The 18,633-nt window shown below is 51.7% G+C and overlaps 1 protein-coding gene across 12 annotated transcripts in view; it reads right to left on the bottom strand.

Annotated features, from left to right (window-relative positions):
* The window catches only part of CCDC57 (coiled-coil domain containing 57), a 113,925-nt gene that overhangs the window by 48,757 nt on the left and 46,535 nt on the right, over positions 1 to 18,633 (bottom strand). For 7 of the 12 annotated variants that reach the window (XM_082374184.1, XM_082374185.1, XM_082374179.1 and 4 more), the window contains 3 exons: positions 15,263 to 15,366; positions 12,049 to 12,315; positions 6,624 to 6,810 (listed from right to left, as the gene is read on the bottom strand). In XM_082374184.1, the coding sequence (XP_082230310.1) occupies positions 6,624 to 6,810; positions 12,049 to 12,315; positions 15,263 to 15,366 (558 nt within the window). Of the gene's footprint in view, positions 1 to 2,927; positions 3,160 to 6,623; positions 6,811 to 12,048; positions 12,316 to 15,262; positions 15,367 to 18,633 lie in introns of those variants that run through there. The other 5 variants (XM_082374186.1, XM_082374188.1, XM_082374181.1 and 2 more) reach the window with 4 other exon arrangements.

Consider the following 18,633-nt stretch of genomic DNA (forward strand, 5'->3'; position numbering starts at 1 on the left):
CTGACAGCGAGGGGCAAACATGCCAAGAGTTCATAAAATGTGACTGAAAATCACTGCTTCTAAATTAATATCATTTACAGTAGGATTGGAGATCCTTATGTATTATCATAATTAATTAACTAAATGTAAAGAGGTATTTTACTATTTATGTAAGTGTGCCCAATAAACAGCATTGGGTCAGCCAGCTAACCTAAGAAAAAATAAAGGTAGATCCCTAATTTGTTCTTTTTTTTACTAAATCATTTCTAGATGAATCAAAAATTCAGCAGGAAGAAAGTTGGGGGAAGGGACAAAAGAAATTCAGCAGGAAAACTACATGATAATGAGATACAAATGGCCAAAACACACACACACAGAGAAATGTAAATACAAATTAAAACCATGAACTATTTTTACCTAAATTGGCAAAAACCATTTTCTAATGAATTGTTAGTTTCTGTGAAGCTGTGGTCAAATAGGCACTTTACTGTTGTAAAAATGCCTGAGATGCGCTTTGGTGGGGGGTAGGGGCGGACTGGGGGCACGACCATGCCCTCCTGCGAGGCTGGCTACAGCATGACTGCCGAGCCGCAGGACAGACATGTGATTCTGGCGTGGAGTCTCCTCCCAGCAGGGCCAGCGAGGGAATGAGTGTAGAGCGAGGCGGGGGCCACGTGGAGTTCCAACGTGAGGGTGCGTGTGACAGTGCGAACACACACCCCAACAGACAGACAGGCGCCAAAATGCAGATGAGTTCTAGTCAGTAATTTGTGCTTTCCAGTATAAGTTAACAATTTCTCAGCATTCATTTACATTTTTATAGTGAGCAAACAGCCTTTTCATAATCAGAATAAAAGAAGATCTTTTAAGAAGTGCTGGCTATGGGACTTCCCTGGTGGCGCAGTGGTTAAGAATCTGCCTGCCAGTGCAGGGGACACGGGTTCGAGCCCTGGTCCGGGAAGATCCCACATGCCACAGAGCAACTAAACCCGTGCGCCACAACTACTGGGCCTGCGCTCTAGAGCCGGCGAGCCACAACTACTGAGCCCACGTGCCACAACTACTGAAGCCTGCGCGCCTAGAGCCCGTGCTCCACAAGAGGAGCCACCGCAATGAGACGCCCACTCACGGCAATGAAGAGTAGCCCCCGCTCGCCGCAACTAGAGAAAGCCCGCGTGCAGCAACAAAGACCCAACGCAGCCAAAAAAAAAAAAAAAAATTAATACTAAATAAATTAATTTAAAAAAAAAGAAATGCTGGCTATCAAAGGCTACATACTGTATGATTCCAACGCTATGACATTCTGGAAAAGGCTAAACTATGGAGACAGTGAAAAGATGAGCGGTTGTCAGAAGTTAGGAGGGAGGGAGGATGACCAGGTGGAGCACAGAGGGTCCAAACCCACAGAACGTACACCACCAAGGTGAACCCTGATGTAAACTACGGACTCTGGCTGACGCTGTGTCAAAGCAGTTTCACTGATTATGACAAAGGTACCATCTAGAGTGGATGTGGATGACGAGGGAGGAGTGCGTGTGCGGGGTCAGGGAGTGTGTGGGAAAGCTGTGTCTTCTGCTCAGTTTTGCTGTGAACCTAAAACTACCCCCCCAAAATAAAGTCTTTCAAAACTGTTAGATGTTAAGATCCTTAGAACCAACACTTTAAGGAATCCTAGCTGTATACTATAGATTAGGAAAACATCATGTGCAGTTCCAATTTCTGGCAAAAGCTGAATTGGCAGCAGGAGGAAGAACAAAGTAGGAGAGAGGTGGGCCAAGTTGAAGTCCACAAAGTTTGGCTGCATGACCTGCCCTTTTCTGGCCCTCCACTGTGCAGGCCTGCTCAGGCTGTGCTGGCTTCCATCACGGTCTTGGCCTCACCCACAGCAGATGGTGTGATGGCCTCTCAGAAGTGAGGGGTGAGCACTCAGAGCTGGGCTGACAGGAGTGCAAATGGGGACGGGGCACCTGGGGACAGGTGACTCCCCAGCACTGCCACCCACCCGCTCGTCTGGAGAAGAGGCGGGGGAGTGAAGGGCTCAGTCAAGGGCCACCTGGGCAGCTCTGGGCCACACGCCCAACCACGGGCGTCTGCCTGTCTGTAAATGCGGATCCGAAGGCCCGCACCTGAGAGGGAGGGACGTGGCTGGCACAGGAGCCTGACCCCAGGCCGCGGAGGATGCAGGATGAAGCCAGGGCCATTGAAGGGGCTGCTCTGCTAGCTCCCTGCGGGGATGAGGTCCCTTCCCAGAGGCAGACAGGCGAGGACAAGCCTTGGGGCAGGGGCAGGTGTACCCACCCTGGGTCGACCCTGCCTGGTGGCGCTGAAACCAGAGGGAGCCAGAGTGGGTGTGGCTCTGCCTTGGCTGTACCGTCTCACATTTTCAATATTGTCAAGTGATGATAAGATACTTCTGTCACAGCTGGTCATTCTGCACCACTTAATGATCGCAGCCACATGACTGATGCCCCGGATAAATCATCTTTGTAAAAAAATGCAGACAGACCAGTCTTGGTCACAGCCTTTGCTATCTCCCTATGTGGAGAGTAGAAACCTACCATCGCACGGTGTTGGGGGAGGGTGGCCTTCCCAAAAGGGAACCAACGGAGTGTGCTGGCCATTCTTACAAACGACCAGGGACACAGACGTTCACAGAGCAAACTCCAAACCCTTCACCCCTCTCTTCTCACTCCACTGTCCTCCGCAAAGTGCTGGACGTGCTTCCTTGCAGCCCGCCCTGTATGTGCATGCGTGCACACACACACTCTGTATGTTCACCTGGGGCTCCAAGCACACTGTTCGGCGGGCGGCTCCTCTCACAGGCTGACGCATCTGGGCTGGCACACACAGCGTGTGGTCAGTAGGCCGAGCTGGTCCTTTCAGTGTCCAGGCCCGCGAGGAAAGGACACAAAGTGAGAATACGCGTTAGGACGTTAGGACCTTTGAAGTAATTTGGAAGGAGCACATTTTTATTGTACTTGACAAAAGAATCATCCACAGCAGACTGGAGCTGAATGGGGAAAGCGGGCTGTCTGTCCCTCTTGTTTGAGAAGCGCTGTGCGGAGATGGCGCCTGGTGGGGAGGCGGGTGCCCTTCGTTCTCTTGAGGGCTGAACACCATCCAAGTTCCAACTCCGATGTCCCACGGAGGAACACCTGGACCTTCCCGATTACTTTCTTACTGTAATAAAAACGCTGTCAAAAATATCCTTGTATGTACATCTTTTTCAGATCTGTGAGAAAATCTGTTAAAAGGATCTCTAGGGGAAGAGTAGCTTATTCAAAGGGTATGAACATTAAAAAATTTGAGAGATGCAGCCAAACTGCCCTCCAAAAAGGCTTCACCAGTGAAGGTTCCCGCGGAGGCAGGGTGTCCCCCACACTCTCTTGGACAATGAGGGTGGGACTTTTTAGTCTGGGCATGAACTTGATGCTGACTTGCCCTCCTCAGACTCCTGCAGAGGCGCGTGGCGTCCACACCCTTGTCAGTTCTGTGGATTTTCTCCTGGACGTGCCATCCAGCATTTTGCCTGTGATCTGCAGATGCCCATTTTGGGTACTGATTCTTTTTACCTGTCAGGTATGTTGCAAACATTTCCCCAGTCTGTTGTCTTTTATCTTTGCTTATGATGTCTTTTCCTTAGAGATATACTAAGATGTAATGAGGGACTTCCCTGGTGGCACAGTGGTTAAGAATCCGCCTGCCAATGCAGGGGACACAGGTTTGAGCCCTGGCCCAGGAACATCCCACATGCCGCGGAGCAACTAAGCCTATGTGCCACAACTACTGAGCCTGCGCTCTAGAGCCCGTGAGCCACAACTACTGAGCCCGCGTGCCACAACTACTGAAGCCCGCATGCCTAGAGTCTGTGCTCCGCAACAAGAGAAGCCACCGCAATGAGAAGCCCGCGCACCGCAACAAAGAGCAGCCCCCGCTAGCTGCAACTAGAGAAAGCCCGTGCACAGCAATGAAGACCCAACACAGCCAAAAATATAAAAAATAAATTAAAAAAAAGATGTAATGACATCAAATCTGTTGATTTTTGACTTTTCCACGTCTACGTGGTTTTAAACTTTTTAAGGGGAGCCTTCCTCATGCTTGGGATTGTTGCAAAGATGCACTGAGTCAATGTGTGCACAGCCAATGGGCAAAGGGCAGTTGGAGCTGAATGCCACATCTCTGCACATACGGAAGTCTTAGAAAATGAAGGAGATACAAGCACAGATGCAGAAGAAAGTAGAGAGTTATGGGCCACTATGTGCCACTCTACGGTAGTACTTTAAAGGCTAGGAACTCTGGATAGATTTCCAGCAAGATGTAAATGTCCGAAAGTGATCCAAGAAGAGGCAGAAAATCCATACAGACAAATCTCCAGAGAAGAAAATGAAAGGTAGTTAAAAGTCTACCACTAATGAAAACACCAGGCATGGAAAGTTCTACTGCTGAGGTCGCTCCAACTTTCAGAGAAGGCTGCAAACTTGGTCACTAGGGATTTGCGGCTTTCTCTGATACTGGGAGGCACAGGGAGCAGGCCTGGGGAGAGGAGTTCAGTCAGATTTGGGCCTGGCGATGGAGGGTCTGCACCGATCAGGGGCTCCTCTACTAGATGGATGGGTGATGGATGAGTGATGGATGGGTGGGTGGGTGGGTGGATGGATGGGTGGGTAGATGGGTAGATAGATGGGTGAATGGGTGGGTGGATGATGGATGGATAGGTAGGTTTATGACTCAAATATCTGGCCATGAGGCCAGCTGATTATAGGACGCCACAATGAGGGGGAAAGACAAGTTCACTGGAATAAAAGGTCAGAGGGAGAGGGAGGCATGGTTGTGATCAAAAAGGTCTGGGGCCTCAAGGGCTGGGAGAGGGAACCCCGGCAGTGGCAGGGCTTGGCACGGAGGCCAAGGTTAAGGAGCAGGAAGGTTCAGATGTGGGAGGGAATGGGGTAGAATTAAGAAATGGAGCCATAAGTGCTGAAGGCCATAAAATGACAGGGGTGCGCGGAGGGGAGCACGAGTAGATTGCATGGCCTTTAAAAGAAATGGGGTTTTTAGTGAACTTGGCAGAAGATGGTCTAGAAGTGCCCCTGAGGAACAAGTAAAGCCAATCTTTCCCCCTCGACCTGTGAAACAGGAGGACCGAACAGAAGGAGGGCTTCATCAAGCGGGTCCTGAGAGATGGAGCCAGTTCCCTGCGAAAGATGCCCACTCCTGCTGTTTGTACACTGATGGTGTCTAGAAATACACTGAGCCCTGCTCACCCTTCTTCTTTCGGGGGTGGGTTCTTAGAAGGAAAAAGCCTCTGAGGTAAGTCTCTCCCAAGTCCCCTATGTGCAAAGGCGGATGTTTACAGCAGTCTCAAAATATGACAGGGGCTAATTTTACAGTAAGGTTTGGTTTACCTCTGCATCTCAGGTGCCTGGCACACAGCAGCCACTCAGCAAGATGTCTGTTGAAAACACAAGTGACCTGTCTGCTCCTCCTTAGATTTTCTGGGGTCTCTCGCACCCTCTCCCCTTAGCTCTGCTGTTTCCTAGGTTCTCCCAAGTCCCACTTCCAATCACTCGGTAATTTCAGGAGGCTAAATATCAATGTATTAAAAGCTACTATCATCGTACACACAGCTCAGTGCTAGGAAGAGACCGGGGATGGATGTTCCGCCCAACCTCCTTCCCCTTCAGTGGGAAGTGCTTTCTGGGCACTGCAGTGGTTGGGGGTGAGGAGGACTCTTGAGGGAAGCCAAGACTCTAGTTAGCCAAGAGGAAGCATTCTGCAGACACCCCATGGCTCCGAGCTCCTTAGAGGCACACTGGGGTGCTCTGCTTCCAACAGGAAACACAAGCCCGGGGCCTTGCTCCTCAAGGACGTAAGCCATCATGGAGAGAGGGGATGGCTTCATTTCAAGTCGACAACAGGGTAGAATCCCAAAGCTCCCAGACTCTGGGATCATCACAGTGACTCAAAGCTCTTGCTGGAAAAGGACAGACAAGCAGAAGCCACAGAAGGTGAGGGGTAAGCTGTGAGAAAGCGGCCTGTGCCTCGGCTGCAGGAAAACCAAGGGGCTTAAGGCAGAGGCAGCGCGAGCGCCACTCAGCCAGGCTGGGTGAGCCGGGGGGGTGCTCGTGAGAACCGGGTGGTGCCAAGGCGCCAGGAGAGGCCCAATGTGTGGTGGCTCTGGTGGGTTCCATGGGCCCCTTTCTCAGGAACCAGCACCCAAGACCCCCACGGGCAGCCTGGGTGTCTGCGGCCCACAGCCCCGGCCTCGGCTGCACCGCACACACTGTCGCCTTTATCCCGAGGAAGCCGAGGCCCGAGCCGGCCTGGGAACCTGGCAGCCTTTGCCGTCACCACAAAGCCGCATAGAAACACCAGCTGCTTTGCTAACCTGTGGTATTTTTCTCACAGATGCTGCCAGAGGAGTGGGTTCACGGAACTCCCACTGCAGAGATGAAGCCGAGCTCTGTGCCTGACTCCTGACCTGGCCGCTCCACAGGGCGGCTCTGTTCTCCCTTCTGAACCCCAGCCCCGCCAGCCTGGCCGGCCCTCCTCCCTCTTCCGGTCCTCCCACCGCGGCCCTTCTGTTGCCAGCATCCCCAACCACACGGCGCAGGCAATGCTGGGGCGGGGCGGGGGGGGACACCCACCAGTGAGGTGGCCCAGCTCCGCACGCAGCCGGTTCCCCAGCTCCAGGAGCTGCTCCTTCTCCAGGCGCAGCCGCAGGATTTTCCTGGCTGCCTCCTTGAGCTTCCTCTGGAGTCGGGGCACAGACAGGGCCTGAGGGGGCTGTGCCTCCTGGTCCTCGGTCCCTGCGGGTCCTCCATGTGCCGGGCCCTGTGAACAAACCCACACAGCAGAGGCCATCAGATGAGTCCTGGAGGGGAAGGGGAAGTGGGAGTGAGGGTGCAGATGGTGGGAGCCACTGCCTGAACAACTGTCCCAGAACCCACATCGCTGGGTGACGTCCCTCCAACGTGATGCATCCATGCCCGCCTTCTCTCTCAGGGGGGCGGGGTTGGGCTGGGGGTGGGCTCTGAATGAAGGCCCTCAAGGCTCCCAGGCCAAGGCCTGTCTGCGCTTGGTTACTCTGTGCCCTGCCCCAATGCCTTTGTGTCTTTCCAGTGACGACAATGAGGAGCCAGCTGGCACCCAGGCCTGGGCTCCCTCCAAAGGTGCCCCCGGGACCCATGAGGGCTCCACGTGTGATCGGACCCCCTTCGAGGGCCCCATGGTCACAGGCTGGGTGCCTGCTGCCCGCCTGGTGTGGAAGGGGGCTGGCAGAGACCCAAAAGGTGGCCTGGGATGGGAACCCAGCCTCCATTACTCTCTTCCCCTTGCCCTGGACGTCTGCACTGCTGGGCCCCTCTGCCCTGGGCCCTTCTCCAACACCTCCCCTGCCCTCATTCACTCAGTCCCTTGCCTTCCCTGCCTCCTCTCTGGCTCCATCCGTCCATACTCCTGTCTCAGTCATTTCTCTACCTGCCATTCAGACTCCCCTCCACCACCTGCAGACCAGCCCAGGTTTCCCAGCGTCCTGACCCTGATGAAGGTGCCAGAGAGAAAGCAAAGGAGGCCAAGGGAGGGAGCAGTGGCCACCTGGGGCCTCCGCTTCTGGGCCTGGAGGCTGCCTTGGGCCAACACCCGAGGTCTGAACCCCGTTGCTCGGGCAGCACCATGCGGCCCTACATCCTACCACCGCCCCCGCTATCCCAGTCTGGACACATGGTCCAACCGTGTGGCTCCTACACAGATGTGTGGTCCCACCCAGAGGGGTATTTGGAAAGGGGTGGGTGTGGGGAAAGGAGAAAGGGAAAAAGGAGAATGTGTGTGGCTGCCTCTGTGCCAGGCAGGGGCCCAGGAGGAGCCAGTGGTGTCCAAGGCCCCAAAGGAAGCAAGTGGCCTACTTAGGCCTGGCTGCTCCTGACACCTATGAAAAACTGCATTGTGCTGTCCCAGCCACCTGAGCTGGCGCCAGAACGAGGAATCTGCTCTACATCCCTGGAAAAGACCAGCACGCCCCGTACTGGCCCTATTTCTTGGTGTGCCTTTCCAGGGCTGGCAAGCACCTGTGCCCTCCTGTGGCCTGGGAGCTACAGTGATTGCACACCGGTGCCTCCAGCACATGCCTGACGTATTGGCATGAAGCGGGGTGTGGAGGTGAGACGGCAAAGGGACCATCAGAGAAAGGCCTCCGCCCCGCAGCCCCGGCTCGGGGTCTCTCGAGTGTACAGGACCAGGGCCGGTGGGGGGCTGTGTCTTGGAAACCTGTAGCGTGGATTCACACACAGGGCTGCACAGGCCCCAGGCGGCTGACCTGACCTGTTGGGAAAGGTACACAACCTCCAGGGATGTTGCCCTGGGATTGGGGGACTGGCTGGGCCACTCTTTCTCCAGGCTTTGTCCTCTACGAGGACATGCTGTGGGATTCTCTTGTGTTATTTTAAGTAAGGAAAGAACAATTCTGAAAACAGAGACGGCGCAAAACTCAGAACACTTATTTAAAAATCTCTTCAAAAGCAGGACCCCACCCTGCAAAGATGGCCCCTGGCCTGAGCTGAGGAATGATGCTGCCTGAGGCGTGGCTGGGCTCGGGGATGGGGAGTCCTGATCTTGAGTGGCCCCTGTTCTTGTCACACAGTGACTGCACGCGATGAGCGGGTGCTGCAGCTGGCCCCCACCTCTCTTAAGCTCAGTTCCTGGTAAGATGAAGCTTATTTTGATGACTCTAAAGTCTCACCCCACAATGACACAATGCTAATAATGACCTGAGATGCCCAGGAGCTTCTGCACTGCTGCGTTCAGGGCCCAAGGTCCCACCCCGTGATGGCCCCATCCACCTGCCTCGCCTGCTCTGGTGCAGGTCCCAGCATCTTGGCCAGAAGGGAAACATCCACGCAGCAGAGGGAAAGCTTGAGGCATCCTAATGACGACTCTGTTCCCAAGGGAAGGGAGTGCCTGGGCTCCTTGAAGAAGCCCTGCAGGGAGGCTGAGGCCCAGGGAGAGGCAGCGAGGGCTCCCTCGGGCAGGTTCCCAAGCTTCCAGGCAGAGTCAGAGGGATCGCCAGCCAACACTGCCCCCCAGCGGTCCGAGGTGCCCGGTGGGGAGGCCTGGGGAAACCCAGCATCCGTCTGTTTGGGGCCTGGGCAGGGCAGCCTGCAGGAGGGAGGGGCCTGGGTGAGCCGAGAACCGTGGAAGTGTGACAATGCAGCCACCTGCCCCACAGGGTCTCCCGTGACTGCGGGGAGCTCCAGGGTCTGCAGGTCCCTTCTGGGCTGGGGTGCTGGCTTTTGTGTGGCAGGGTCCCATCCCCACAGAGCAGCTGCAGGGATGGCCCGAGGCCCACGCCCCTGTCTCACTGCTGGTGGTTCCTCCCCTCTCCACACACATCTCTCTCTGAACCATCTGAGGGTGAGTTGGAGACATCGCACCCCTTTATGCCCCAATACTTCAGTTTGTACTTTCTGAAAACAAGGACATTCTCTTAATAACCAGTTATTAGAACCAGAAATTTCACAGGGACGTGGCATTATGACCTAACGCACAGTCCACAGGCACCTCCGTCAGCTGCCCAGAGGACGTCCTTTATGGACTGTTTCTCCTGCCCGGGGTCCAGGATCCCGCATGGCTTCTGCATCCTGGGTCCCCTAAGTCCCCAGCAGAATGTTCTCAACAGGACAGGCTGTGGGTTTAGTGCCCCTTGGTCTGGGTCTGTCTAAGGTCTTGTGCTTGGAGTCAGGAGCAAGGCTGTGTCCCTCTCCTGTCCGGAGGCTCGTGATGTCCGTCTGTCCCAGTGTTGGCAATGGGAGGTGATCCCTCGGAAGTGGTGTCCACAGGCTGCAGCACCAGAAAGTTACTGTTTTCCCTTTCCAATAAGAAGAACTTCTGGGGAGATTCCACATAAACAGCTTGTCCAGAATTTCAGCATCCGATGACAACCTCCCGGCTGTGTCATTCCCTTCATGTCCTTGGTTGATGTTTTAAGTAAGGAAGAGTTTTCCTCTCTCCTTCCTTTCCTTGTCAGTTTATTTGCATCAGAGTGAATGCGACTCCGTTTTAGTAGGTAGATGATAACCATGACTTCATGATTGACTGGCTTGGATCTGGTCAGTGGGATCCATTTATGCTGGCTCCTGCACCCCTGTCATGTCTCCGTGGTGGAATTGGCCACTTACCCTGGTTCCTCTCAGTAGAGCAGGAAGCTCGGGAATGTGATCTAGGCACTGGGTGCGCTCACCCACCCTGGGGAGCCACTGCCCCTTGGCTCCTGGTGGACGGAGCCGGGATATGTGCACACCTCTCTCTTTAAAGTAACCCACGAGTTTACTGTGGTGGCTCCAACCCCAACCTGAGCCCCAGAGGCATCCTAGCCCTCCTGACCACCTTCTTCCCCAGCCTCAGAAGCCTGGTGCCCACATCCTCTTCTCTGGGCACCCAACACACAGCTGGGCAATTACGAGCAGAGGCTGGGTGGGCCTGGCCTGGGCAAAGGGTTTCCTGTGCCTCCAATTTCTCACCCTGGGAGTGACCTCACCAAGGTCACAGGATGCCTAGACCTGGAAGGAGGTGGGACCCTGATAGCCATGCAGAAACTAAGGCCCAGAGAGCTCACTCAACACCCACCTTGGGAGAGCGGTCTTGGGCCTCAAGTTGCTTCAGCTCCCAGGCTGTCTGCCAAGGGATTAAATACCTCGATTTTAATTTCCACTCATTTGCATGGTTTCTTCCCCCTTCACTCTAAACAAGGGGATCAGAGTTATGCGAGGGCTGCTAACAGGAGAGCTGCAAGGGTCCCTGGGCTGCAGCGAGCCCCTGGCAGCACCTGGAACAGCCGTGGCCGTGCGGGAGAGCAGACACATCACCAATGGCATTTGCTGCCCAGCTGGGCCCGGAGCCTCTGGACTTAACTCCTAGATTACAGGACTGTGGGGAGGTCTGGGGCTCTTGGGGACAGCATCCACCTACCGATGGCACAGAGGGTTCAGTATCCCACTTCTAGTGCCCCCTCGGGGCTCAGGCTCCCTCGGCTTCCCCCTCACCAGCCCATCTCCCTCTGCAGGCACTCCTCATATGTTCGCCCCTGCCAAGGCACAGCTGCCCCCCCCCATCATGTTCCTTAAGCCAGATAGTGTCCTGGGTTGCATCTTCTCCATTCCAGGTCCTTCACAGTCCCCGAGAGTAGGTCCTGGAGCCTGGTCCCTCTTGTGTCCTTAAGTATCACTCTCAAAACTTGGCCCATGGGATGAGAACCACTGGGGGGCATATGATCGATGATACTTCTGCCTGACGCCCTCCAGACATCATTTTACTGTCCTTAAAACCTTCTGCTTATGAATAGGTCACCATGTGCAACCACAGGAAACACAGGTAATCACAGGTCGCCACAGGTAATGCAGGTAATCACAGGTGACTGCAGGTCACCATCTGTGACTGCAAATAACCGTAGGTAGCTGACAGGTCTCGGGAGGCGTGTCACACGACACCCTGTGAAGAAAGCCCGTTCTCTGCAGCATCTCCATCCCGGTGTTCAGGAAGCAGGAAGGTGGCCTGTCTGGCAGACATGTGGGGACAACGTGCTGCTGCAGAGCTCTTGCCCTGGCCTGGGACCTTGGCTTAAACCCAGCCACAGAACTGGAGGGGAACTGGGTGCCAAGGGCCTGACCAGGATCAGGACGCCAGGTGGCCTGGTGGCCCGTGCTCTGGACAGCATCTCAAACACTCTGAGAAGCTCATGAGAACCACAGGATCCATCCCTGAGGGTCCTCTGGAAGGAAAATCCACCATGTTGCATCCATTTCAGGGCTTCCCAGGCCCTTGAAGCACACAGGCAAGGACTCCTGTGTTAGAGGACACAGAACGGTCCTCTTCACATGTGCAGCCTCCCTACATGCTTTTAAAGGGATCTCAGCGACCTGGAGGACGAGGGGCTTGGCAGCCCTTGACAGCGTCTGCGGAGAACAGCCCCGACAGAGCCAGCCTAGTCAAGGAAGAAGAGGGCGGGCGGGCCCCTCACTGGCCAAGACTGCACCCCAGACCAGTCCCGCACAGGACGCAGGGCACCCACAGGGCACCCACCTCTCCCCCGACAGCCTCGGTGTCTGAGGCGTGCGGTTGCTGCCTGCCTGAAGCATCCCTGCCTTCCTTCCGGGCTGACCTGAGATGCTTCTCAATCTCAGCCACCTGCTTCCGCAGCTGCAAAACCTCCAGGTGCACCTGGTCCAGCTCGGGGGGAAGCTCTCGCTGGATGGTGTCCATGTCCAGGGGTTCCCGCAGCACCTGGGAGGCCGTTTTAGAGACAATGTTAGGAAGGTGGCCAGCTCTGGGAAGGGGTCTGGAACAGATCTGCAGGGAGGACACGGAAGCAAGAGAAGGGCAGCAGTAGATGGTAGAACGTCCAGAAAGATCAGCAGGACACGTGCTGGTCAGCCTCCCCTCTCTGGCCGAATTCTATCACCCACAAACCTGCAGCCCCACCGCCAAGCTGCAGCTCTTCCGGTCCCACCTAACCAGGCTCCCAGGCGGCTCCACTTGTCACCCCCAGAGTGGGGACGCGGGCACCTGCAGCAGAGCCTACACTGGACCCAAGGTTGGTTGGGGAGAGTCCCTGCACGGAGGTGTCTGGACAGTGGGCCTTAAAACCCTCTTCCTGGGCCCTAGTCCCAGGTGGAGACAAAGGGCACGTGACCGTGGGCAGGGGTGGGGAGGCCCAAGCCTATCAAAAGGCAGAGGTGGATGAAGGAGTAGGAAGGGGCAGGAAGGGAAGTCCTGGCTGCACGAACAACCTGGGGCAGCTGTGGGGCCGCTAGGAGGTGCCCGAGTAGAGTCCTGGCCAGAGCTCCAGGGCCGCCCCGTCCTTCAGCTACCTCTCTCGACAACGTCTGCTCTCCCAGCATAAGGAGGGGAAAAGGACAGGCAGAAAGAAAGACACACCTCTCTACACCCTCAACTTGCCAATTTTATTCTCAGGAAGATAAAATATCTTCCTATTCCAGGGACTCCTACAAAGAATTCGTAATGAATATTTTATTCTATTTATTCACATACACTAAAAAAGGTGACCATTTGATAAACATATACTGTTAACTAAAAAACAAACAAAAAACACTTCAAGGTAGACTTTTTTCCTCAGGATAATCAAACCATCTATCATTACCAAGACAGGATTAAAAGCTCTTATTAAAAAAAAAAAAAAAAAAAAAAAAAAAAGCTCTTATTTACATGTTTATTTCCTGTTTCTAGCATGTGGGGGGATGTAAAATCCCGATGGTGGGGCAGAACTGGGAAAGGGCAAGCATCTGAAGACCCCCTCCTCTCGTATGTGACATAGGTCTGTAATCCCAGAAACAGAAAAGTGGTCCAGTTCATCTCCACTGCAACAGCAAAAATGAACTTTCAGCCAAGACAAGGCATCTGATTTCTGGGCATTGCCTGCTCCCCACAAAAGACAGAAATTGCCAAGCAATGTCTGTCACCAGCCAGGTGTTCTGTTCCATGGAAGATGCAGAGTCTGCAGGATGGTGTAACCTATGTACTTATGGACTTGAAAGGGCACATGAAAACGGCCTCATGGGAAAGAAACGTCACAAGGCGACAGAGTGGCGTGACACCACCAGCACCAGCAGTAAGAACTGTGTTCCCAGGGACACTGTCAAGTCCATGAAAAGACAAGCTAGAGAATGGGAGAAAAAGTTTGCAAATCATATATCTGGGGGACTTCCCTGACGGTCCAGTGGTTAAGACTCTGTGCTTCCAATGCAGGGGGAGCGGGTTCGATCCCTGGTCTGGGAACTAAGATCCCACATGCCGCGGTGTGGCAAAAAAAAAAAAAAATCATATATCTGACAAAAGACTTGTATCCAGAACATACAAAGAACTCTGACAATTCAACAACAAGACAATAAACAACCCGATTAAAAATGGGCAGAGGATATTCATGGACATTTCTCCAAAGAAGACATACAAATGGCTGATAAGCACATGAAAACATGCTCAACATCATTTTTCATCAGGAAAATGCAAATCAAAACCACAGGTCAGGTCCACCTCACACCCACTAGAACGGCTAGAGTCAAAAAGACAGAAAAAGCAGTGGGTGCTCGTGGGGACGTGAGACACAGGGACCCTCGTGCACCTGCTGGGGGTGGAAAGTGTGCAGCTTCTGTGGAAACATTAGTGGTTCTCCAAAAAGTTAAATATAGAATTACCCTGTGACCCAGCAATTCTACTCCTTCATGCATATCCCGAAGAACTGAACCAGGGACTTGGACAGACCACATTCACGGCAGAATGTGTCCACCACATTCACAGCAGCCTAACAGTGGAAGCAACCCAAGTGTCCAGCAGATGAATGGGTACACTAAATACTGGGATACTCTCCAGTTATCAAGAGGAAAGAAGTTCTGACACCTGCTACAACATGGATGAACGTTGAGGACATTATGCTGAGTGAAATGAGCCAGTCACAGAAGGACAAGTACTGCGTGATTCCACTGATATGAGGCTCCCCGAGGACTCAGGCCCATAGAGACAGAAAGAGTAGAGTTTACCAGGGGCTGGGGGTGGGGAACAGGGAGTTAGTGTTTAACGCGGACAGAGTTTCTGTTCAAATGATGAAAGAGTTCTGGGAACAGACCCTGGTGATGGTTACACAATACTGTGAATATACTTAACGTCACTGAATTGTACACGCAAAAATGGTAAACTTTGTTATGTATATTTTACCAGAATTTAATAAAAAACACTAAAAAAAAAAAAAAGAGATGTCATGAATTAATAGCAATAAAGCACAGTTTGTGATACCAGCACCATCATGCCAGGGTGGAACTGCACTGGAGTTTGCCCAGCTGTCCTGCCTCCCCAGGAAAGAGTGGGTCGGCCGAGCACCTGGTGACAACCCGTCCCCCAGGAAGGCAGGGCCAGGGGACTGAAAGGGTCGGCACTGGCCAAGGCATCTAGAGTCACAGATAGCGATGACGAGCACATGTTCTTGCCACAGCTTGGTGCCTGGGTTTAACACGGGTCCCGGGACTCGCCCAGCACGTCCTGGGAGGGCAGAGACGGGGCCCTGCGCATCGACGGCCAGCACTGCCCCTCCTGCCCTGGACTCTCCTCTCTCATCTACCAGGTCCTCACTGCATGCCTTCTAGGGACACACGAGAGGTGAACCAGCTGCTCCTCACCACCACCCCTTCCTCGCAGGGGTCACAGCAGGTTCCTGGGGTTCAGTGCCACCCCAGGAGTGCCTTCAGTCAGAAGACCTACACAGTCTAGCATCAGAGGGCGGCCATACCTTCTGTCTGAGCTGTGCCACCAGGAAGCTCAGGAGATGTGCCCTGTCTCCAAGCCTCCTGAGCGCCAGTCCCGTGGATGGACCATCGACCGGCACAGCTCCTCCTGCAGAGAGAGTGATTTTTGTCAGACTCACATCTCCTAAAGCCCTGGGAACTTCCAACTGCCTGTCCTCCCTTTGAGGAGATGGACATCTGAGGTGTCCAGGGCAGAGGTGTGTTCTTCTCTGCCCTCCCCTAAGGATGCCTACTGTCACTGCTGGTCTACTGTGACGTTAAGATGTTCTAAAGCTGAGTGGATGCAGCTGGGTGCTCCTAAAGACTGAGATGAGCTGCACACGAAGAACAGTCCTTATGTCAAGAAAGCAGGAGTCTTCGTGGAAAAAAAATCCAACCTTACCAGCTAGTGTCTGGTAGAGGCCAACCTGTGTAGCCTCCTAGTCGTTTGGCTGGGAATTAAGAAAATGTTCACGAATCCACAGGTCAAAGAAGAAATCACAATGGACATTAGAAATTACTTTGAACTGAATTATCATAAAAGCACTGCTTATCAAAACTTAAGGAATGCATCTAATGCTGTCCTTTCAAAAGTATTTACAGACATACAAGCGTATTTAGAAAAGAAGGATGAAAGATAAATGAACTGAACATCCATTTCAAAAATGAGGGAAAAAAAGCAAATAAAGTAGAAGGAAGGACAGAACAAAGTCAGTATTAGATGCTGAGGAAACAGAAAACAACGTGCAATAGAGGGTGAACAAGACCAGAGGAGGTTCTTTGACAAAGTTAAGTCCCTGGTGAGATTAAGCAGGAAAAACGGACAGAGACAATATAGCAAATGGAAAGGCTGTTACTTTAGATCCTGGGGGCTGTGAAAACTTGTGGAGAATACACTCCCATAAGCAACTTTATGCCAAATTTTTGAAAATTTAAATGAAATAGACAATTTTCTAGCAAATTATAACATCAAAAAATGACACAGAAAAAGGAAAATCTAGATAGTCCTTTAACTGTGAAAAAAAACCTGAACTAAAAATTTAAAACTTTCCCACAAGGAAAACTCTATGCCCAGGTGGTTTCAAAGTTGAAGTCTATCAATTGGTTAAGGAAAAATTAACATAAGTCTAATATAAACTTTTTCAGAAAACAGAGAGATAGTGAACCATCTTCCAACTTACTTATGAGGCCAGAATAATCCTGATTACAAAACCTGACGTGAACATCAAGAGGAAGGAAAATTGGGCTTCCCTGGTGGCGCAGTGGTTGAGAATCTGCCTGCCAATGCAGGGGACGCGGGTTCGAGCCCTGGTCTGGGAAGATCCCACATGCCGCAGAGCGACTGGGCCCGTGAGCCACAATTACTGAGCCTGCGCGTCTGGAGCCTGTGCTCCGGAAGAAGAGAGGCCGCGATAGTGAGAGGCCCGCGCACCGCGATGAAGAATGGCCCCCGCTTGCCACAACTAGAGAAAGCCCTCGCACAGAAACGAAGACCCAACACAGCCATAAATAAATAAAATTAGAAAAAAAAAAAAAAAAAAAAAAGACATCCTCTCCCTTTCTATATGTATCCCCCCAACCCCCAACCCCAACACATAAAAAAAAAAAAAAAAAAAAAAAAAAAAAAAAGAGGAAGGAAAATTATAGGCCAATCTTACCCATAACATAAATGTGATAATTCTCAATAAAATATTAGCAAAAGAATATATCACATGTTGAGTTTATTCCAGAAATGCAGGGTTGGTTTAACATTCAAAAACCAATTTAAGCTTCTCATTCTGAACAAAATGAGTGTGTGCATTCCACCCCACTCCTCTCCCTGATTACAGCTGAGAGCCCTGGACACCACACACCAAGCCAGATGAGGAGATTCTGAACAGGGAGGAAAAGCAGGCAGAGAGGCTGGGGACCTTGGGAATCAAAGGATGATCCACAGTGAGTTCCTGGAGTTTTTTCCTTCCTGTATTTCCCAACTTTGGTGCTGGAGCAGCCATGACTCAGAGACACCACTGAGCTCAAACCAGGAACCAAGGCCCAGGAAAAGGGAGACCCACACAGTTGCTGGTAAAACAGAAGCAGAATTAAAACAGACTCAATGACAATCAGGATTTCATGACACGACACTCAAAATGTCCATGACAGAATCCAAAATTACTCATTATATCAACAACAAGGAAAATCTCACCTTGAATGGAAAAAGACAACAACAAGATGACAGATTAAAGCGACTCCAATAGGCAATCTGATACACTCTCAAAACAAATGAATATTGGAAGTTTCAGCAAAGGGATAAAAAATACAAAGAAAAACAAAATGGAAATTTTAGAACTGAAACCATAATAAAAATCTCACTGTATGGGCTCTATAGGAGAATGGAGACAACAGAAGAAAGAACTGGTGAACTTGAAGATATAATAGAAATTCTCCAATCTGAACAATAGAGAAAACAGATTGGAAACAGACAGACAGACAGAGCCTCAGTGACCTGTGGGAGAATAACAAAAGATCTTAACACTCTTGCCATTGGAGTCCCAAAAGGAAAAACAGTGTGGAGCTGAAAAAAATACTTGAAGAAATAATGGTTGAAAACTTCTCAAATTTGGCAAAAGACACACCTTCAGATTCAATGTCAAAAGGATAAGCCAAGGAAATCTATGCACAGACCATCATAATCAGATTTCTGAAACTAAAGACAAACTCTGAAAGCAGGCAGAGAGAAATGATTCACAGGCGATGGACTGCTCATCAGAAATGATCATCTGATTTCTCACCAGAAGAAAATGGTATATTTTAAGTGCTGAAAGCAAAGAACTGTCAACTCATAATTTTATACCAGTGAATATACTCTTCAGGGATGAAGGTGAGATAAAGACAACTCGGATGAAGAAAAACCAAGAGTTTGTCACCAGCAGTCTTGCTGTAAAGGAACTGCTGAAGGAAGTGCTTCAGACAGAAGGAACCTGGAATCAAGAGTCATGGAAAGGGGAAGGATCTGGGAAAAGAATGGACCATACCTTTCCTCCTGAGTTTTTAAAATTATGTTTGACAGTTGAAAGCAAAAACGAGGATCCTGTCTGATGTCGCTCTCGATGTACAGAGGGGTGGTATTTGCGACAATAAAGGGGGTGATGGGGCCTGACTGGTGGTGAGATCCCCACATTCCACTTGAAATTGCAGTGTTGACACGAGTTGACTGTGGTAAGTAAGGATATTGTAATCCCTAGAGCAAACACTAGAAAAAGTACCCAGATACACTGAAAAACTAGATTAAAGTGGAACACTAAAAAATGTTCAAGTAACCCAGTGGAGGCAGGAAAGAGGAAACCGACAGATAGAAAACAAATGAAATGGCAGGCTTGGCTCCTGACACAGCAAC

Source organism: Balaenoptera borealis, assembly GCF_965194805.1.
Source record: "Balaenoptera borealis genome assembly, chromosome: 20".
Classification (NCBI taxonomy): Eukaryota; Metazoa; Chordata; class Mammalia; order Artiodactyla; family Balaenopteridae; genus Balaenoptera; species Balaenoptera borealis.